We start from the raw sequence: 21,120 nt of genomic DNA, 5'->3' as shown, positions 1-21,120 counted from the left end.
AGCGTCAGGCCTGGACAGGCTGGGGCCACATTGTGCTGTCCTCTGTAATGAAACAAAGCACCGTCTCTAAAATGGTATTTTATGACCGTGTTGGCAGAGAGTCCAGGCTGGATTTGTTACTCTATGCTCACTATTATTGTATTCATTTTTTTTTTCCTTCTGATTTTAAAACACCGCAACGGTCTGGGGAGCCCTACGCACAATGTGGGCCCTGCGTGGAGGAAATAGCGCTGAACGGGTCAGGCAGCCCCGGATGTGTGCTACAGCTCCTTCCCCGGCACATGGGCAAAACCACTTCCTTCTCCTTTTTCAGGCAGAAAGGGGCTGAGCTGGGGGCCTCTCCTCGGGCCCATCGCCCTGGTCCAGGGTCAGTGGCCTCCCCACCTCGTGCCCCAGGGGTGGGGGTGGGGGGGCACGCGCCTGTCCTAGAGGCGCTGTCACTTTAAAAAGCCTGGCCATGGGGGTCTCATTTGCACGAAGTTCAGTCTCCAGAAACGTAGGGTGTCTCAGGCCACTTCTAGCCTGGCCAGCTGAGGCCCCACCACAGAAGGCTCCATTCTGATTACCTTGACCTGCTCGGGGCATGTGGTCTTACACACAGTAAAGGCCTCCCCTGAGCATGTCACAACAGAATCAACCCCCAGCCCTTGGTGACCACAGTCCTCAAAACCGTGAACGGGCAGGTGGCCCCTAGAGGGACTTCCAGGAAAGGACCAGCCAGCCACGAGATATGGGGCTGGGACTCCAAGGCCCCTTCCTCTCTTGTGCCACATTCTGGGCTTTTCACTCGAGGCCCCAGCTGGTGAGTAGGACTTCCATGGCCCCATGTGGGGTGGCTCTCTGGGTAGGGACCACAGTGCCTTCTCAGCCCTGGGGACGTGCGGGGGTGGGACAGCCAGGCTCTGCCAACGCTGAGCTTTCTGTGTTTTCAACCGTTCTATTCGTCCCACAATGCTTTCATTCTATTTGTTAAGTCATTCTCTCCACAAACATTGGCTGAGCCCCAACTGTGGGCACCATGCTAGATGCTAAGGATGGAGAAGACAAGACAGGCACTGTCCCTGCCCTGCTGGAGCCCACAGTCCACGGGGAGACGGTTGTCGCGCAAGTCCACATGCAGGCCAGGCTTGCACAAGTGGGAACAGCAAGGGCAAAGGCCCTGTGGCAGGAAGAAACCGGGCACGCCCGCGGAACAGACAACAGTTGAGGTGTCCAAAGAGCGGACATAACCGGATGTCCCATCAACGGATGACTAGATTAAAAAACTGTGGTCCATCCTTTCAACGGATTATTCGGCCGTGCAAAGCAGTCTTCACATGTGCTACATGATGGATCTAGAAAACTATGCTGAGTGAAAGAAGCCAGACACAAAAGGCCACATCACGTGCGATCCCGTTTATATGGAGTGTCCAGAACAGGCAAATCCAGAGACAGAAAGACTAATGGTTGCCAGAAGGCTGGAGGAGGGGGTCTGGGGAGTGACAGCTCATGGGGACCGAGTGAGGAGAATGTGTTAAAATGGACCGCAGGGATGGCGGCACATCGCTGTGAATACGCTGAAAGCCGCTTAATTGCACTTCGGTGGGTGGACGGTTCAGTGGGTGGATTAGATCTCAATAAAGCCGTTACTAAAAAAAAAAGAAAAAAGTCGAGGAGTCATCTCTCCCTGTCTGCCACTGCATCAAAGCTCCTCTCTCAGCAAAAGGCCGGGTCTAAGGCAGGACGGAGGTTCCGGGACCCCAGCCTGACTCGGCGGGGGTGGGGGGGAGGGGGGCAACAGGTGCAGACATGGAGCATCTCAGAGCCGTGAGCTATTTACGTGACTTGTGCCCCGTTAAGAGACGAGATGCGAAAAACAGAAGTGGGTTCTGCTCTTGGGGAGCAAAACAAATAGCGATGCTAATAATAACGATGATGAGCACGATGCTGACAGCAGCCGATCCCTCAGTGACATGTGTCTATCCCAGGCTGAGATGCGCCATCCAGAGAGAGAGGGAGAGTGAGAATCCCAAGCAGGCTCCGTGCCATCAGTGCAGAGCCTGATCTGGGGCTTGACCTCACAAACCGCGAGATGACGACCTGAGCCGAAATAAAGGGTTGGGCGGTTTGCCGGATGAGCCACCCAGGCGCCCCCAGGCCTGTCTTTTAAATTAACGGGCATCCTGAGGACCCCGGACCCAACACCTGGCCACAGCTGCGTACCTGCAGGGAACGTGGGGACATAAAAATCCGTTAACGCTGATCTAGTCCAATCTATGATTTTACTGATGAAATTAAAACTAAGGAAAGAGGGGCGCCTGGGTGGCGCAGTCGGTTAAGCGTCCGACTTCAGCCAGGTCACGATCTCGCGGTCCGGGAGTTCGAGCCCCGCGTCGGGCTCTGGGCTGATGGCTCAGAGCCTGGAGCCTGTTTCTGATTCTGTGTCTCCCTCTCTCTCTGCCCCTCCCCCGTTCATGCTCTGTCTCTCTCTGTCCCAAAAATAAATAAACGTTGAAAAAAAAAAATAAATAAAACTCTTTAAAAAAAAAAACAAAAAAAAACTAAGGAAAGAACTAAGATAAGCTGTAAAAAAAAAAAAAATCCGTTAACTTTAAAACGAGCTTTAATTTGTTTGTTTTCCTTAAGTGCATTTATCAATGTAAACAGAGCATGTTAAGAAATTTCAGGGGAGAGCAGACTATTGCTGGTATGTTGGTTTTAATTCCAAAAAGAAGAAACTACAACGCCAATGGCTTGGACTGACAGCAGCTTGGGGCAGGGCGGGGGGGGGGGGTGGCGGAGAGTGGGGGGGGGAAGGATAAGAAAAAATAAAGGCTCCCTGGTGACGCCTCTCCGACCTGGCTACCTGGTCCAATTGCACAGTCTCTACAGGAGGGCAGAGCTGTCACAACAGAACCTGGTGACGGCAGCTAAAAACCAACTCCGACTGCTATGCGGCCAGCCTGTCGCCTTGGGCCTCGGCCAGCGCCGAGCGCGGCCTCACGCTCTCGGCCACGTCCGGCCAGAGGTGCGCACGGGCTCCCAAGCACCTGGGTCTGCCGCTGGAAATCAAAGACGGAATCACTTCATGGCACTACAGATCTGGAAAAATAAAAAATCTCAGCTAGAAAGAACGTCCAGTTTGGAGACAGCAGGAGGGAAGAGGACGCGGGGGGCGGGGGGCGGGGGGGCTGCCCGGGGGCCCAGAGGCAGACAGATGCCCCAATCACAGGTGGACCGTGTGCGGTTGGTTGCGTCTTCGGGGTCACGCGTGGCGTCCCCTCGGTGCTCAGGCGGGGAACGCCGAGAGAGGCCCACGGAGGGCTCCCCCCACGCTTCTTTCCTCAGGATTTCCGTAATTTGTGCTTCCCTTTGGTCTGGCTTGACAGTTAAGAAGAGAAAAGGGGGCGGGGGAAAGAGAATGGTTTTTGTCACTTGTCCAAAACTGACAGAAGAGGAGAAGGTAGGCGTCAGATGTGCTGGCTGGACGCTTTGTGGGCCCGGCACGCGTCGCCTCGCTCAGGGTGTGGGGGCCCAGCACTCCTGGAACCGTCGCTGGGCTCCGGGGCCCGGCTTCTGTGGTGGGGACGTGGACGGGCTTTCCGGTGGGGCTTCGGTTGTGCTGCAGGGAGGCCTGGAGACAGAGGCCCACCGTGCCGGCTGATGTTGGCGGCCACAGCTCCGCTCCAGCTTCCTCTCTGGTCACGTGGTGAGAGGGCCCGTTCCGCAGACCAGAAAAATAGCAAATCCTTAACTCATTCCATGTCCAAAGTTGAAAAAAGATCAGACAGTTACTAAAATCAACAATTTCTCAACTGTGTCTGGTGGCCACGGGCCCGGTGGCCGCGGCACGGCGGGGAGTGTTGGGGGGGGAGGGCCCCCGGCCGAGCGAGGGGCTCGCTCAGGACAGGCACAGTCAGCTCAGCTGAGCGAGGCTCAGAGTAAGGCAGTGCTCCTCACAGAAGAACACATCGGAAAAAGCTGCTTCTCTTCTGCTGGTCTGGGGTGATTTTGACTCCCTGGCTGCTCCCTTGGGGGCTGTTGCCTTCCTGAAATTGCAAAGGGTTTTGCAAGGTCATGGCTGGGGATCAGCACTAAGTCTCTTGAGCAACCGGCCCACCGACCAATGAACCAACCACCCACCCGTCCCCTCCCATTTGTCAAACCTCTGCCACCTTCCAACCATCCATTCATCCAACTGTCCCTTCCAACGCGCTTTTTACAAACCCCAGATCTGCTACGTTCCTCCCCTTTCCAGCCACTCATTGTCAGTCTTTTCAGTCGCCTGCCCATCCCCCGTTCCATTCATCTCCTCGACAACTTTCCCACCATTTGTTGACCCATCTCATTCTCCTTTCCCTACTTCCGTCCCTCTATCCATCTATCCATCTGTGCTCAGCCCCTCCCGGCGAGGCAGCCCAGGGGCAGTGGAAAGACTGCCTCCTGGGATTGAGGGGAGGCTGGGCTCAAGGTTGCAACGCCACTCACACAGGACTCCCCGTAACCGTGTGCCAAGGCTCGGACCCACCTCTCCCCTTGTCCACCTTCTGCCCCGCAGCTGGTGGCATAAGCCGTAATCTCTGATCTCGTCTGCTCAGTCCATACTGACACCCATCCACCTCCCCCAGGTTTCTGAGGAGTGGCCTAAATCCGTCACTTGAAGCCTCTGTGAGCTGGCCCCTGCCTACCCTGGGAACTCAGACCCTGCTTTCTGCCATTCTACTGTTTGCGAGGTTTGGTCTCCTTTTGACTAGTTTCTTCTCGCCTTTGTGCTCTTAGGTAAAACCTGAAGTTTTATTCAGGCAACTACCAAACACTTATGTGGTGCTAGGCACTTTTGTGGGCGCTGGGCAGGCAGGGGTGGACAGGACAAAAGGTCCTGCTGGGGGCAGACAAATCGCACAGGTAAACAAATGAGCGGTGAGTAATGAGACAAAACAGGTGAAGGGTGGAGAAGTGTTTCGATGGCGATGTCTGAGCGGAGACCTCTCGGAAGCGAGGCCAGGGATGGTCCAGGGGCCGTGGTCAGCGGAATAACTGCCCCCCAAGATGTCCACGCCCTCGTCCCTGGAACCTGCACAGACGTGGTGGCAGAGACTTTGCAGACGCGATTGAGGAGGGGTGGGGAGAGCGGCCTGGATCACCCAGGTGGGCCCCATCTAACCCTGTGACTCCTTAAAAGCAGAGAAACTTTCCAGCCGTGGTCGAGGACGAGTGAGACGAAGGAAGCAGGAAGCAGGAAGCAGGGTCAGGGAGGTGCTGGGTGGCTGGCTCGGAAGACGGAGGAAGGGCTCACAAGGCAAGGAATGTGGTGGCTTCTAGAAGCTGGACAAGGCAAGGCGGCGGGTCCTCCCTATGGGGAGGGCACCCCTGCTGACACCTTGGTCCCAGTCCAGTGAGACCCGTTTCAGACTTGTGACCTCCAGAACCGTCATGCTCGTGTGTCGTTGACGCTACTAAGCTTGTTCTGGGAATGCATTCCAGCAGCCTTAGGACACGGATGTGCGAGGGGGGCGCCCACTGGGCCACTCCTGCCAAGTCGGACCGCCACTCTCCCCGGTGGAGAGGAAAGTCTAAAGGAACGTGGGGCATGTGAGGAACAAAAAAAGGCCTGGAGTGGACGGCAGGGAAGCGGCAGGGTGACAAGGTGGAGAGGGTGGCAGCGGCCCGGACGGGTTGTGGGGACGCAGTGTGTGCTCAGCGGCGAGGAGCGCTGGGTTGAGCGGAGCAGGAGAGCACCAGCGGTCCGGGAGGAGGGTGCTGGCGGGGCCTGGCTTCCCCTGATGCTCTAGGAGGGGAGGCAGGGGTGGTCAGAACTGGCCGTCTGAGTACCACAGATACGAACTTGCAACTAGCACATAGACAGTTCTGGAGATCTGATGCACGGCACAGCGATTACAGTCAAAGTTGCTTAAGAGACCAGATCTGAATTGTTCTCAACGCAAAAGAGAAACGATAAGTACGCGAGTATGTGAGATAATAGAGGTATCAGCTCCCAACGTGTTAAAACCAATGTCCTGTAAGCCTCAAATTTACGCAACGTTCAACGTCAGTGGCATTTCGATTAAAGAGACAGATAGGAAGCCGCGGAAGCTGCAACTCTGCATGTGAACAAAGGCGACAGGGAATGAGAAGGCGTTTAACTGTGATTTACAGTTCAGCTCAGAAAAAGAGAGGTCGCAAGGAGTGTGGCTGCACATCCGTGTTTCACAGTCTGGGCCGTGGAAGGACACGGCACGTTCTAGGGGCAGTCGACAGGCCGATGCCGAAAGCACAGGCTACGGAAAAAGTGAGTGTGATGCTTAGTGTCACCGCCAGGGGGCGAGTGTCAGAAGGATCCTCTAGAATCAAACTCGGGCTGAAGAGAAACAAAATTACAGGAACACTGCACGCCGTCGTCGGGGCCGTGCGTCTGCTTGCGTGGACACGGTCCTGTTTTGGCTAAAGGGCTGCCGCTAAATGGATCCCATCCCTTATGACTGAATTCGCAGCATCTCAGAATTCCGGAGGCATGTTTTCAGTCAGACGTGACCTACCCGAGTGGCATTTTGTGTCATGTGCGCACTCGCGGGTGACCAGGCGTAACGCAAGCCAACGAATAGCTCACTTCACGCCCTTGAATCAGACAGCGAGGGGTGTCACCTGGCTGGGAAACAGGGGCCACTGGAATGGAGGGCTCCGGGCCAAGACTCCCAGCAGTGTTTAGGGGCTGAACACGCCCAACGTAAACTCGAGTGTGTAGATGTGACCAAAGAAAGTGGTAGTTGTAGAGAGTGGGGACCATGAAACAAAAAGGCCAGAAAACAGACAAAAGGGCGGATACGGAGGGATCCAGGTGGGACCTCTCAGAGGCCCCAGGGCCCTGGCACCCACCGAAGGCCACAGAACTGTCACAGCCAGCAGAACTTGGGGTGGACTCATCAAGACAGAAAGCTGGTGGCTGTCAGCCCTGCGGGGGGGGTGGGGGGGCAGGGGGTGTCTTGTCACGGACTGGGGGGGGTGGCGGACTGTGGCTCTGGGCCTGCCTGGGGCTTTTCTGCAGGAGGCTCTCTCTCCTCACACGTGCCATCTCCCAGGTAGGACGGCAAGGGCCGCGTGTCCCCTGCTGGCCCATGAACTTAGTAGGGAGCACCTGTCACGGAGCAGCTCCGGGCCCCAGAGCAGCGTGTCCTGTTGTGGATGCCCAAACCACTCCTGCTAACTCCTGCCCCTTTCCCAGAGATGCTCGACTGGGTCTAGCTGGGCCCCGAAGAGCAGGATCTGCCCGGGGAGGTGTCACAGCACTGAGGCCAAGGGTGGCTGGCTCCAACAGGACCCATGCAAGGATTCAGAAAGCACATACACTCACCAGTTTTTTGTCCATTTTTGCTTTGATGTCTCTGGCGAGAGTGAAAAATGCCTGTGGAATAAGGATGTTGTCAGGGCCGCGGGAGCAGGAAGCGGGTAGGGGCCTGCTGGTGCTGGGCCACTCCCGTGTAGGAGAAGTGGCAGGACAGTGGGGTGGGCAGGGGAGCAGCGTCAGGGTGGCTTCCCGGGTGGGGTCTCACCTGTCCAGCCCCATCTCCTGCCACCACTGGGCCACTCCTGCCAAGCTGGACCGCCACCTCCCCTGAGCCAATGACCTGGGACATGGGGTCACCCTCGACTGGACACAGAGGAAACTGAGGTTCAGAGGGGTCGAGTGACTTGTCTGAAGGCACCCAGTTCCTAACTGACAGAGCCAGAAGGATCCAGGAGGAGGGCCCAGTTTTCCACCCCCAACTCCTGTGCTCTGTCCACTTTTGTCCCCACCTCTGACGGTCAGGTCAGGGGCCAGGCAGAGAGAAAAACAAGCCATTCTTAGCCAAACACACTTCGCGTGGGGTCCCTGCCAGCAGGGAGGCCTGGGAGGGCCAGTGCCAGGTAAAGGTTTGCCTCCCCATGCTTGACGAGGCTCGAGCCGGCCCCTCTTGGTAGGGAGGCTGAGTCTCAACGAACGCCCACATGACGTGGAATATTCTGTTGTGAAGGCTGGTTTCGGTGCTAGGGAAGACCAAAGTGGTGGGCCTAAGGGTCTGGGGGACAGTGAAGGTCTCCCTGCGAGGGGCCACTTGGGCTGGGCCCTGAGGGGAAAGGGGGTGCAAGGAGGGTGTGGCACGGGTGGCCTGGGATGGAAAGTTGTGGGCAAGGCCCAAGCTGTGGGTGGCACACACCGCCTGGGGCTGGTGAGGGAGGGCCTTCTGTGCCAGGCGTGTTGGGAGCAACATGGAAGGTGCATTTTGGAAAGACCACTGGGGCAGTGGGATGGAGGTCGGCAGATCAGCTCCACGGAGAAGAGCGGGTGGCCCGGGCCAAAGCTCAGTCATCTGGGCTTGTTGACCGGGGCCTGTCTGTGAGGGTGGCAGGGCCGAGGGCACATACGTGGAGCTGGGCCTGGGCACCTGTCAGCTGGGACTCTCTGAGCCCGTTTCTCCATTGGTAAAACGGCGCCTGCTCCCCAGGGCTGCCCAAGAACCACTGAGGTAACAGCCTAGGTGCCCAGCCAGGGCCTGCACCTGCTGACGTCAGAACATGGCAAGTCCCTCAAGGGGCCTGGCACACTGCCTAGAAAGTGCCGCGCGGCCAGCCGGATGAGGGACCGACCTTAGGCAGCCCAGGGCCTGAGGTCGGTCCCTCTGGTAGAGCCTCCCTAGAGGGTGCAGCCTGTCCCTCAGCCCGGAGGGCCCAGGACTCACATTCTCCACGTTGATGTTGGCCTTCGCACTGGTCTCCATGAACTTGATTCCATAGTCCAGGGCGAGCTGTGTGGAAGGGAGATACACACGTGCGTGTTAGCCACTAGGTACCCCTAAACCCCACAAACCCTGAGCCAGGAGCAGTGCAGGGGTGGGAGTTGGGGGGGGGGGTCTCAGGCCATGGATCTGACACCCTGGGCTGCTCCCTCAAGTCCCCAGTGGAGAGCAGGTGGTGAACATCCCTGGCAGGAGGGTGGAGGGGGCGTGGCTCAAACCACGGCTCTCTCTTCTGCTTCCTGTGGGTCCCACAGGTTCCAACCGGATGCCGTAAGGGAGCACACAGAGCACATCCCAGAAGCCGCTGCGTGTGCAGTCTTTAGACGGAAGCCCAGCGGAGGGAGTGCCTTCCACTCTCCCTTTGTCCTGAGTCCCAGACCCCCTCAGTCTTGTACAAGCCAGGCTGGCCGGTTATCGTATGCTTGTAGAGACAGTGAGAGAGTCTCCCCCAAAGCCCACTCGGCGAGTGAGCAATCGGAGACCCTCTGGGGCAGAACAGGCCTCCATGCAGAGAACCCTAAAACCCTGAGGTCCCTGTGCCACGAGGTGCCAGGCCCACGCCGGTGGCCATGCCCACCTTCTCTCCCCGTTCCTTGGACACTTGTCTCTTGTCGTTCACGTCACACTTGTTCCCGAGTATCATCTTTTCGACATCTGCAGAAGCATGCTGAAGGGGCAGACGGATGGTGAGAGGTCAGAGGCCAACACACAGTCTGTCTCCCAAAATCCGCGTGGTGGGCCAAGACTGCTGACACACCCTTGTACAGGGGACGAGCTGAAGATCAGAGAGGCTGAGTGGCCTGTCCCACGTCACACAGCCAATACAAGAGCAGAGTCCAGGTTCTGGCTACTACTCTGACCGAGGACATGCTCTCTGGCTGCTGAGGACAGCTTCCCTACGGGCTGTGTCACCCAGGCCCCGAGGCCATCCCCGGGCTCCTGGCAGGGTCTGGCCTACGGAGGCAAGCGAGGCTGGGATATTTATCCCCGCTCGCCTACCTCCCTCCCTGCCTCTTGTGCTGGAGGCCCCAGCTGCTCTCCCAGGACCTTCCGCCCCACTCCACCTTGCTCCGTTTGGACTCTGGAAGTGGGCAGCGCCTGGGGTGGCAATGGCCCCCCACTGCAGCCAACCCCGGGGTGTCCCCATCCCCTGGCGCCCCCCACAGCTGCCTCATGCTTGTAAAGGGCTCCTCCTCCAACCCTTTCTTGGGCTCCAGTGGAAGGTTCCACGCTTCCTGAAGGAAGAGGGTATGGAAAGGGACCTCGTCGTGTAGCTCAGATCAGGTCTCGTGCTGTTAACTGCAAGACCCTCTTGCCCACTGGCCAGAAACAGTTTCCACAAGGACCAATGGGAGTGGTTCCTTGTCCTCAGCCCAGGCACGGCCTCCGGCCAGCAGACCATCAGGTCTGACAGTGGGCCTGTCAGGATGGCGGCCTGGTGCCACTGCTCACAGATGTCAGCCGTGCCGTGACCTTTGGTCGTGGCTTTATGGATGGGTGAAGTCCTCTCGCTGCACCTCAGACCCGAAGCCCCACCTGCTGAGTCACCGAGAGGCACAAGTGCTGTCGTCCAAGAAGGCTTTGGGGTGAGCCTGTCTGGGGAGCCAGAAGGCGGGGACGCCAGCTTTGGGACGGGGAGGCGGGGCTAACTGCCTTCTTTTCCCTCCTGGGTTCAAGGTCTGCTTTCCCAGCCAGCTGCAGTCGAAGAGCTGCTGGCTTGAACTCGGGTGGCTCAAACTAGCTCACACCCCGCTCTGCTGAAACTCAGAGAACAATCTGAAACGCCTGTCTGCCAAATGCAAGGGTCATGCCTATCCTGGAACCTCCCGTTTCTAGAAAGCACCAAATGCTCACAGTGATCAAGAGCTCAGGTATCTCTTCTCTCATGGCTGAGACATTGCCCAAACCTGACAGCCCCGGTGGGGAAATTAATGGGCTCTCAGGGCCACCCTATGATGACGTGAGGCCCATGTGTGGTCTCCAGGGTCAGCCACCTGGGTTCCGGTCCCCATTCCGGGTACATCCCTGGCCATGGAGCTCTTGGCAAGTGACTTCTAGGGGTCTCTGTGCCTCAGTGAGCTCATCTCTTATCCGAGGAGCTCTGGGGTGGGGACCGAGGTGGGGACACGCATGAAGTTCCTCTGCACGTGAGGGGCGCAAGCCTTACCTCCTCAATATTCCGAATCCAGTTCCGGATGTTGTCAAAGGATTTCTCGTTGGTGATGTCATAGACCAGCATGATGCCCTGGGCGGGAAGGGAGACAAACGTGTGCTCTGGACAAGCTGCGAGCTGAGGGGGAGGCCCCAGCAAGGTGGGGTGGCCGAGACCCCAGCAAGACACCCCTCCTGCCAACTCCCTCCACTCCACCCCTGGGGCCCTTCCTTCTGCTGGACTCTAGGACCGGCTCCTCCCTGGTCGCCCAGGCTCTAGTCCTGCCCACCCCGCCACCAAGGTGACCCTTCACCCTGCAGACCAGACCCTACCACACTCGTGCTTGCAGACGAGCCTCGCGGGCTCCCCAGCACCAGCAGGGCACATGTGCCCATGGCCTGGCAGCTCTCGGCGTCCCACCTGCCTCCCAGCCCCGTGTTCCACGGCCCCAGGGCCCACAGTGCTCCCCTTCACTCAGCCCGCCCTGCCTGAGTCTCCTCCGAGCACCTACTGCGCACCGTGTTCTATGCTACGGTCTCGTTGAAGCCTCACAGCCCTCACAGGTGGGTCCAGCTGTCCCCACTCTGCAGACGAGGACCCAGAGGTGTGGGACGGCCAGGCCCGCCTCCCTTCCCATGAGAGAGTAAAGGGCGTAACTGGGGTCTGAACCCTGGATGGCCTGATTCTGACACTCTTGTGTGTTCCAATGACTCCACCCATGGGGCCAGCTTGAAGCGTGGGGCTGGGCGGCACTGAGGCCCCTGAGGGTCCGTTACCCACGTGTGAGCAGGTGGGAGACAGCGCAGGAGTCCCTAAAGAGCTGCAGAGTGAACCCACCTCCACCTGGGCCCGTGACCTTGCCGTCACTGCAAAGGACACGTGTCCCTGTTTGATACAGAGCAAACTGAGGCCCACAAAAGCGCCCTTAAAGATTCAAGCCCAGGAAAGACTGACCCTGAACAAGTTGGTCACACCAGCTCCCATTAGGAACCTCCCTGGGCCCTCATCAGGACCAAGTAACGCCGAGGGCCACCTTCCAGGCACAGGGCCCCAGCTGTCCTGGGCCGGTCTGGCTTACTCCATGTGCTCAGGCCACCCCCTCCTGACGGCCCGGCCCTGCATCTGAGACTGCTGGTGCCGGCCAAGACGTCCCTGAGGCTGCCCGAGTCTGCAGAGTGAAAACGTGGGCTGCAGGCACTGGGTGGAGAGCGGCGAGGACGTGTGATAAGACCTCAGGGACGGGACAGGAGAGCCCCTGCAATTCCGAAGCCCCACCGTGAACCCAAGGAGACATGCAGGGGCCTCACAGCCTGCCACAACCGAGGCCCCAGCCAGGACCCATCCGGAAGGCCATCTGGGGGCCCCCTTTGGGGAGACTGAACGGAGACCACCTGCAGGACAACCAGGAGCTTGTAGAGGCCGTGCTGTCGGCCACTCCCCAGCCAAGGCCAGCTCGAGTACGAGATCCCGGTGCGCAGACTCCCTAGGTCAAGCACCACGGAGGCCTCTGGCCGTCGGGGCAAGAAACGCCACGAGGTCATGAGAACTTTCCTCCCTTTTATCCAGGGACTGGCCCCTCGGGTGGCCCAGGGCTCTGGCCACCACCAGCAAGTTGACACCCCATGCTCCAGATTCCAAGGTCCCAGATATTCACCAACCGAGGGGTGGGGGCGGCGGGTGGAGCTATCAGGAGAGAGAAGTGCCGAGAAAACACGGGATCACCCTATTCCAGGTCCTCCGTGGAAACTCTCCTCGGGGCCCCAAGTGACCATGTTCCCAGCCCCCACTGGGCACGGCTGCCCCTATCAGCTTGTAAGTTCCCAACGGGACAACGGACACCCAATGTCCCCAAATTTGGGACCCAAGAGTCGAGTACCATGCAGGGAGAGGGCAATGGCTGCGATGGGGGCAATGTTCTCTGAGCTATCCGGTAAGGTCACCCCTGGCCACACGTGGCTCTGCAGTGCCTAAAAAGTGCGACCAAGGGGCTGGATTTCTTACTTGCGTCAATTTACACTCAAAGAGCCACATGTGGTCGCTGGCTTTATATATGGGTTCTATAAGGCTATATATATCCAATCTAGGACTGCAAGCCACCAACACCCTGGCTCAGGCCAGCGTCATCAAGGGCTGGCTGAGGATGTGGGCACTGGAGACAGCCAATCGGCACCGGCTCAGTCATTTCCCCTCTGCGTGAACTGAAGCAGGACATGGAACCGTGCTAGGCCTTAGGTCCCCTGTCAGTGAAACGTGGACAACCGTGGCACCCATGCTCCACTGTTAATGGCCAAGACCTGGGCCCAGCAGCTGGCACACGAAAGGCCTCAGAGAAAGGGGGCGGTGGGGGGGCTATTTCAGCCCAGATGGGGAGGGGGCCTACCTGAGGCCACAGAGCAGAAGCTCCCCCAGGACCCCGGTTCCCCGAGGCCCCTGCCTCACCAGAGCACAGCCAGGTGGGAAGAAAATTAGTAAATAAATTTTAATGAGGAGTGCTAAGGTTGCAATGCACACGACTGAGTTTCTGTTATGTTTCAAAAGCTGTGTGGGATACTCTCAATGCCTCCATTCATTTCTGCCGTCCACCAGTATTTCCTGAATACCCACCACATACCCAGCGTGGTCCCAGGCACGGGGCATACGGCAGTGACCGAGACGTGGCACTGCCCTCACAGAGCTTGTGGTCTTGCAGAGGAAACAGGCATGTATGCGGTCACATGATGGGGTGTGCACCGGGCGCCGGAAACGGGGAGATGGCCATCCGCCCTCGCGGCTGCCCGGAACGGAGTCCTGTTCTCTGTTCCACTTTCCAAGTAAGGAGATGCAGCTCAGAGGGTGACCCAGGGTGCTGAGCCAGGGGCCAGGGCTCTGCCTCCCGCTCCCAGACCCTGAGCGCTCCACTGTGTGCACACCTCACATGTGCTCGACCCACTCGGAGGGCAGGAACCCGGCCTATTCCGGGTCCTCCTCTGCATCTAGTTCAGGCCTGGCCTAGAGAAGGTGCTCCGTAAAAGTACCTGAGGGATGGGGAACGAGTCTTCCTGTGATAGCACCCTGACTCTGGCCCGGGGGACCATACAACGGCCAACTGCCCGGAGCAAGCCAACTCCTGGATGATGTTCAAGTTTTCAGTAGCAAATTCCACAGAGACTGACACAGGCCACGTGAGCGCTCCTAAGTGTTGGGGCATGCTATCTCCAATTTCACTGACCTCACCTGGAAGAACCGGCTTCCTCTGTCTTCCCTCATTCCCAAAGAATTAACCGTCCTTAAACCCTGCATTGTCCCTGAAGCAGAAGAGGATGTATGTCGGGGTGGGGGCAGGGCACATAGCCTTTTCCTAAAACTAACCCGGGACCGAGGACCCCGGAGGAGCCCGCGCACGGACTCCCCAGAAGCAGCCGGGTTCGGGCATTCACAAGAGTAATGTTCACGTGGACTTTAAAAAAAGAAACGAAAACCAGTCCATACCATTGCGCCCCTGTAGTAGGCCGTTGTGATCGTCCGAAACCGTTCCTGACCAGCTGTGTCCCTAGAGGAGAAGAAGGGAGAGTGGTGACAGCAAACACGAATCGTCATCACTGTGGGAACAATGGGTACTCAGCCGGGATGGACGCGGGTCGTTTCCTAATTCACTGTCCGACTGTGGGACAGCACCTTTGTCCTCTACTCTCACAGAGGAGGAAACGGTGACTCAGGGGTGTCAAAGACCTGCCCCATAGGGCATAAAGTCATTCCCTCCAATGACCCCTCTGCTGCACCTCTGTTTCCTGGGGATTCTTCCCAGAGTTTCCGGCTCACAGAAGAGCCGAGTTCGGATGTCAGCTGTGAAAATCCAGGGCCATGCAGGCATGGAAGGGGCCGGTCACATGGCTGGAGGGGTGTACCTTCATGCTTGCTTGCTGTCTTGGCAGAAGCCAGGGAGCAAGTCTTCCCTCGTTGGTGCAGGGCGACACCTGGGTGAGACACATCGTGCCCAGCCCAGCTCCTGGCACAGGGGGCATTCAGTGCTCGGTGTAAAGATGGCCTAACTGATTGGTGGCGGGGCCAGGGCAAGCCCCGTGTCTTTTGTCTCTGGATTCGGGGTTCCTTTCGTGACCCTGCGAGGGCTCTGCATGGCTGGGCTGCACGGAGGCCCCTCAATCTGGGGCTCGGCTGGCTTTCTGACACCAACGGCAGGTGACGTTAGTGGTTAGGAACAGTCATTTCTATCCTCCGCCACGGCCCTAGTCTAGAGAAGCGTTAAGAGAGTCACTGACCCCATCGAGACTGCTGAGAGCAGAAGTAGGAAGAGAGGAGAAGAGGAAAGTGAAACTTCTGCCAGCTGCCGCCGTGTCACCTTGGACTCCGGGCGCCGAGGCTGCTGGGGAGCCACGTGGTAAAGATGGAGATGCTTCTAGGGCTTGTAACTTATGAGGCAGCCAGAGACCAGAGACCAGAGACGGGCAGATTACCGGCTGACGAGGCGTCTGGCCTCATCCAGATTTCCACTCTGGAGTCAGACCAGAGGCGAACACCACGGGAGCCGAGGGGGCGCCCTGGGCAGGCAGAGCGATGCTCACGCTCTGAGACTCGGGGGAGGGAGACGGGCTGCGGGGAAGGTGGCTTCGTGGCCCCCCTCACGGCACTCCCTCCCACCACAGGTGCTCGCTAGGGCAGGGAGCCTTCGCCACCCTCTCACATGTGACTTCTCTTTCATTTCGCTCAAGGCTCATACTTCCCCGTGGGTGATGTGGTTGCAGGGCGGGGACTCCCCTTCCATCTGACCATCTGAGCTCAGCCTTCCTGGCACTTCCGAGGGGCTACAGACCCCAGTCAGCGACAGGGACTCACAACCTCTCCGATTTCATGTATCACGAGAAGTCAGCTCCAGGTAAGCGGAATAGAAAACGGGTCTTGCCGCTGGGCCTGGCCTCAGCTTATTTTTAGTTCTGGGATTTCAGGTCTGTGGGCTAAAGAAGTAAGGCTTGGGCTTCCCCGGGGGTGGGGGAGAAAAGAGGAAATGATGTCTGGCCTTCTTCAGCGAGCTGATAGGGTCAAAAGGAAACACTGGGCTGGGGCATGGCGTTGTCCCAAAGCCTTCACCACCGCCCAGGCACAGAGGGCACGCTCCAAGTCCAATGGAAGCAGGCCACTCGGAAGCCCAGGCCCAGCGGCGCCCACATCGAAATGCTGAGCTAACCCGGACTGGCAGCTATGTCCCCAGAAGGTGCTGACAGACTCCAGGCCCCATAACCAGCAGAGCCCAGTCTCTGGGGTTTTGGAAGAAAGCCTGATGCGTATGGCTAGGCACAAAGAGGTGGAGGCCATGGTCACAGGGAGGGGGAAAGAGAGAGGCACCAAGGCTTCTGGCTCAAAGCACTCCCTGGGTGAAGGGGCGGAGGATGCCAACGCCTCTTACCATATCTGTAGCTTAATTCTCTTGCCATCGAGCTCTATGGTCCTAATTTTAAAGTCAATTCCTGAAAGAAAAGGAAAGAAAAGGCACATCACGGTCAGCCCACTGCCCAAGCTGCATCTGAGGCAGCCGCTGCCAACCTGTTACGGAGCACCTGCCTGGTACTGGGGCACCTGGGATCTCGGAAGCTCCCACAACAAGTCTGGAGGCGCCTGGAGAGAACTTTCTCCTCTCCTGGAAGGGGAAGCTGAGGCTCAGAGGGCAGACCGAGCTGCCAGGAGTGAAGCCCCAGGTGGCACAGGCTGGCGGGCAAACCCAGGTCCTTCAGGCGACAAAGCCTTGTTCTGTCCCCTCTGCCCACCAGGCAGCCTCTCGGAGTCGGCCTCCATGGAATCTTTCGAGGGCCAGAGCCCCACGCCTCCCGCCACCTAGCACCAGGCCCTCCCAAACACACAGGGCATGGAGCCCCAGGATGCCCCCCAATACTGCTCTCACAGACCTCCAGCCTTTGCACATGCCGTTCCTTCTCTGCGGGTGGTCCCTATGCCACCCACCTGTCGCCCTAACAAACTTCCTCCTTTCATTTTTTCAAGTTTATTTGCTTGCGAGAGAGAGAGAGAGAGAGAGAGAGAGAGAGAGAGCGTGCATGCGCGCGTGCATGGGGGAGGGGCAGAGAGAGAGGGAAAGAATCCCAAGCAGGCTCCACGCTGTCGGCACAGAGCCCAACATGGGGCTCGATCCCACGAACCATGAGTTCGTGACCTGAGCCAAAAGCAAGAGTCGGACGCTCAACCTCTGAGCCTCCACCAGACCTGCTGGAAGGTCGCCTTCCAAGAAGCCTTCCTGACCCTGCCCTCCTCTCCCACTCGTCGGCTGTAGTCCCCTTTCCCCAAGACCAGGGTGACCTCTCAGCCTCCTACCCCCTCAGTCCCCTCCCCAGCTTTCCTGACCACATTCAACCATGTCACGAAGCTAACCTCTGTTCCGAACCTGCCAGCGTGTCCACCAACGGATGGGCAGATAAACAAAACGTGGCCCATCCGTACCACCACCCGGCCGTGAAAAGGAATGAAGGCCTGACACACGCCGCGACAACCAAAAACACCTTCCAGATGCTTCCGCCACCCCCTCGGCCCCAGGATGAAGTGAGAACAGTTGAGCGTGTGCGCCAAGGTCCTGCCTCGCCAGGCCACCGCGCAGCAAACAGCTCCCATGATTGTTTCCTAAATATCCCGCGCACAGTCTGGACTCAGGGCTCTCGTGCTCGCTCTTCCCTCTCTTGGAACGTCGCTTCCTTCCATGACTTCCTGGCTCCCCCGGCCCTTCACTCAGGCCTCTGGTCAAGTCACCTCCCCAGGTGAGCCTTCCTGACCATCCTCACTCTCTCTCCCCTCACTTCTTTTCCTTCTTCGGGTGCACACCCTTGACAGTGCATATTTGTGCATTTGCTCCACGGATCTTGGGGTGAAAGTTGCCCATGGAAAACAGCCCAACCCTGCCTTTACCTCTGCGAGTTTGTTCTACATCTTTGCCCTCAAAGCCTGGAGGCGGGAGGCTGGCTTGAGCCCTCAGAACTGATGACAGGATGTTAATTCCATCGCTGCCCACCTCAGGAGCTGTCCAGGGGACCACAGGGAATATCAGTCTGCACCTGCAATGTGCCCACTGGGACAGAAGCCCCAGGAGAGCAGGGACTCAGACGTCTTACTCATGGCTGTGTCTCCGGTAATTCAGCATGGCAGAGGCCAGCTATGTATCTGCTAGAAACTGATCACCGAGTCCCGCACACACACCTTGACTACAGGCCTTGTTACATTGGTTTCCCTCTGATTCATCCCAGTCATTTCTTCAGCCCCTGCAGCCGTGCTGGCACACAGCAGGCGTTGGGGAAAGATGGCAGGGCGAAAGAAATAAAAGCCACAGGGTGCCGTGTGGTTTACGGAGCACGTTCACATCTGCCATGTGTCTCCCTGAAGGTATGAGTGAATGGGGCCCCGAGGAAGCCGTGGGAGCTGAGCCAGGCTGTGAAGAACCAATTCTGAACTTGGCCGCCGGGCCAAGTTCACACCGCCAATGATCGATGCAGCTTTTGAGAACGGGCTCTGGCAAAACGAAAGCTGGGCAGGAAATGAACAGCCACTTAATCCCTGATCCATAAAGACAACCCAGAGGTGTACTCAGTGCCAGTAGAGAATCACCTTTACACATTCAGTTGCATTTCAGGACTAAGCGGCCCAGTGTTGTTCCTTCCTAAAACATCCCCTACCTCCTGTCCCAGGTCCACAGGGACACGTGAAATCAAGATGCCCTGTTTAATCGGCAAAGCCCCACAGCATCACTCTGTCCTAACCTCTTCCTGGGTTTCATTAACACACCAGATTTAATTAGGAAGTGTTAAATTTTACAAGGCTAAGAATTATGAGGCCATCACTTCAAGGTCAGGATGAATTAAATTTGCTCAGAAGACAGAGGCCTACTGGAAAACTACAAATATAATCAGAATACTGAGGTGGGAGGGAAGGATTCTGGGTTTAAGTGCCACCTGTACTTCCCCTAGACGACCTTGCCCAAGCCATGTCTTTGTCTGGAAGTGGAGGCCGGCCTCCTCGGAGCCCTAAAGAGCTAGACTGGGTTTCCTGGACAAGAATGAGAAACCAACAGAAAGATCCAATCTCCAAACTGATCTCACTAGTGCTTGTGCTGAACAGGAAGTTTCCGACGCTGGGACACTGAGGTCTGGGTCAGAGCAAGCCACAGCCTGCCAGGACGTAACATCACTTCCTGATTCATGGAGATGCAAACGCTATCCCAAAGTTGGACCCTGGAGTGGTGGAGGGGGAGGAATCAGAAACATCTGGGTCCAGGGATGAGATGCTGTCCAGAAATTCTGCTTCCTCCAGGCCGCCTCCGGCCACGATAACAACCTCTTATTCGTTGTACATTTACGATCCTCAACCATCCAGGGCACTAGTCAAGGCAGAGAGCATCACTCCTAAACTGAAGAAACAGGGCTCAGAGTCTAAGTGCTTGTTCAGGGTCGCCCAGCGCCTGGAAAGCTGGAATGACCATTTCCAGTCCAATTCTCTCAACTGTCAAGCGCAGCTCCTGGAGAGGGGCAGGAATGGAATGAGCAGCTCATGGTGGGGTTCAGGGAGATAAATAAGGTGATTGGGCTCGAGTTACACAGGGGGTAAAGCAAAGCCTGGTTCCTAGGCTTTCCCCATTCAGAATCAACTCCTGGGCTTGCTGACTATTCTGGAACAAGGCTGCATAGCTCACAGGCCACTCCATTTGATTGGTGTTACTTCCAGGTCAAACGTTTTCACATGGGCAATGGCTGTTTTTGTGACATGGGGACAAGTCAGCTCCACTTTTGTGGATATCAGAACTGAGAAGCAACAAGCCAATTCTGTTCAACCACAACGTGGGCTGGCTTTGTGGGAAAGGCTGTTCTGCAAAGTGACAACTGGTGTCCCGGGCCTCAAGATAGGGAAGTCAACACTGTCTGTGGCAGCGGCTGATTTTGGTTTCTCACTCAGGTTTTTATCTGGCATCTCCTTGGGGATGACAGGTCCCAGGGCAGGCAGCTGTCAGTCATCATTGCTATCACCTTCTAGTGGGATGGAAGGTCGGGCAGAGAAAGGCTCCAGACTCTTTCTTGCCATTCCTTCTAGAAGAAATTCACCCATGGGGGAAACAGGGTCAGGGAGAGGGGCTTAACCCCTGAACATTACAGAGGAAAGAGCAGGAGAGGGCTGGCTCTGGGATGGATCAGCCGTGCTTGCCCTGGGGATGAGTGCTCCCATCCGGTGGTCCAGTCTTGATTTTGGGCGTTAGACCCACACGGATTCAAATTCCATCCTTGCCACCTGCAGACTGTGTGACCTTGGGTGAGTCGCATGCCTCCCCGAGCCTCAAATTCCTCAGTGAGGCTCATAACAGCACCTAACACAAAGGACTGGAGGGTGTAATAATGCACATAAAGGGGCTAGCGCACAGTACATGCTTAATAAGGTCAGATGTCAAAGGCCTCTCCCTACGGCCAACTCCCCAAGCCTGTTTCACTTCTGTAAGACGGCGACCCCAAAAGAACAGCTTCGAGGGCTGCTGTGTGGACAGCACGAGATGACCGGCGCCAAAACCCCAGCCCAAGACCTGTACTTCCTGACGAGCAAGCTGAGAGTTGGGGCCTCAGTCTCCCCATCTGTAAAATGGGCCCTTGGTTCCTATCCCCTTCCCCATAGCCCAGGAACCCCCGAAAAGAGGTGGAAGCGGTTGCTCTTTTCCCCTCCGGTCCCCTCGACCCTCTCTAATCCCTGGATCCGTCCGGCCCAGCCGCTCCCTCAGCCCCAGCCCTTCAGGGGCGCGCCCGGCCCGGGCCTCCGGCGTCCCCGGCCGCTCCCCGGCCCCGCTACCTATGGTGGAGATGAAAGTTGAGTTGAACGCGTCCTCGGAGAAGCGGAACAGGACACAGGTCTTCCCCACCCCCGAGTCCCCGATCAGCAGCAGCTTGAACAGGTAATCGTAGGTCTTCGCCATATTACACTCTCTCCCCGACGGGAAGTGCGGCCAGCGCCTCGCCACTGGCCGCTGGTTCCGTCCATCAGCGCCGAGCCCGCCCCCTATTGGCTCCCGGCCCGCGGCGCGTCACCCAGGCCGACACCCTCCCCCGCGCCCCTCCCGTCGCGGGGAGACTTGGGGAAGGGGAGAGCAAGGCGCGGTGCCGGAAGCGGCCCGAGCGCGCCGGTCATTGGTCGGCGCTAGGGACAGGGCGGGCTGCAATTGGCCAGCCGTGAAGAGTCCAGGGGCTTCAAATGAAGACC

The 21,120-nt window shown here is 57.8% G+C and overlaps 1 protein-coding gene and 1 long non-coding RNA gene across 2 annotated transcripts; one reads left to right on the top strand and one right to left on the bottom strand.

Moving 5' to 3' along the window:
• Positions 1-709: 709 nt before the first annotated feature.
• On the top strand, positions 710-1,647 carry LOC124523794 (uncharacterized). Its single transcript, XR_006965098.1, has 2 exons — positions 710-802; positions 975-1,647. It is a non-coding gene; the product is annotated as an uncharacterized LOC124523794 (long non-coding RNA).
• Positions 1,648-2,680: 1,033 nt separating this feature from the next.
• On the bottom strand, positions 2,681-20,869 carry RAB8A (RAB8A, member RAS oncogene family). Its single transcript, XM_047095647.1, has 8 exons — positions 20,713-20,869; positions 16,301-16,361; positions 14,371-14,431; positions 10,918-10,995; positions 9,328-9,417; positions 8,694-8,759; positions 7,328-7,378; positions 2,681-4,028 (listed from the first exon to the last, which is right to left on the bottom strand). Exons 1-8 carry the CDS (start codon positions 20,834-20,836, stop codon positions 3,936-3,938), a joined length of 624 nt encoding a protein of 207 aa, XP_046951603.1. The 5' UTR covers positions 20,837-20,869; the 3' UTR covers positions 2,681-3,935.
• Positions 20,870-21,120: the final 251 nt, after the last annotated feature.

This window comes from Lynx rufus, unplaced genomic scaffold (genome assembly GCF_022079265.1).
Source record: "Lynx rufus isolate CCGP_SWC_20201006 ecotype Redwood Valley unplaced genomic scaffold, mLynRuf1.p SCAF_4, whole genome shotgun sequence".
In the NCBI taxonomy this organism is placed as follows: Eukaryota; Metazoa; Chordata; class Mammalia; order Carnivora; family Felidae; genus Lynx; species Lynx rufus.
This window is presented reverse-complemented; position numbering and strand designations above follow the sequence as displayed.

Coding starts and splice junctions, on each gene's coding strand:
- RAB8A (XM_047095647.1), bottom strand. CDS start 20,836: ATGGCGAAGACCTACGATTACCTGTTCAAGCTGCTGCTGATCGGGGAC. Junction 16,362..20,712: donor AACTTTCATCTCCACCATAG/GTAGCGGGGCCG, acceptor CTTTTCTTTCAG/GAATTGACTTTAAAATTAGG. Junction 4,029..7,327: donor CAAAAATGGACAAAAAACTG/GTGAGTGTATGT, acceptor TTGCAATTTCAG/GAAGGCAACAGCCCCCAAGG.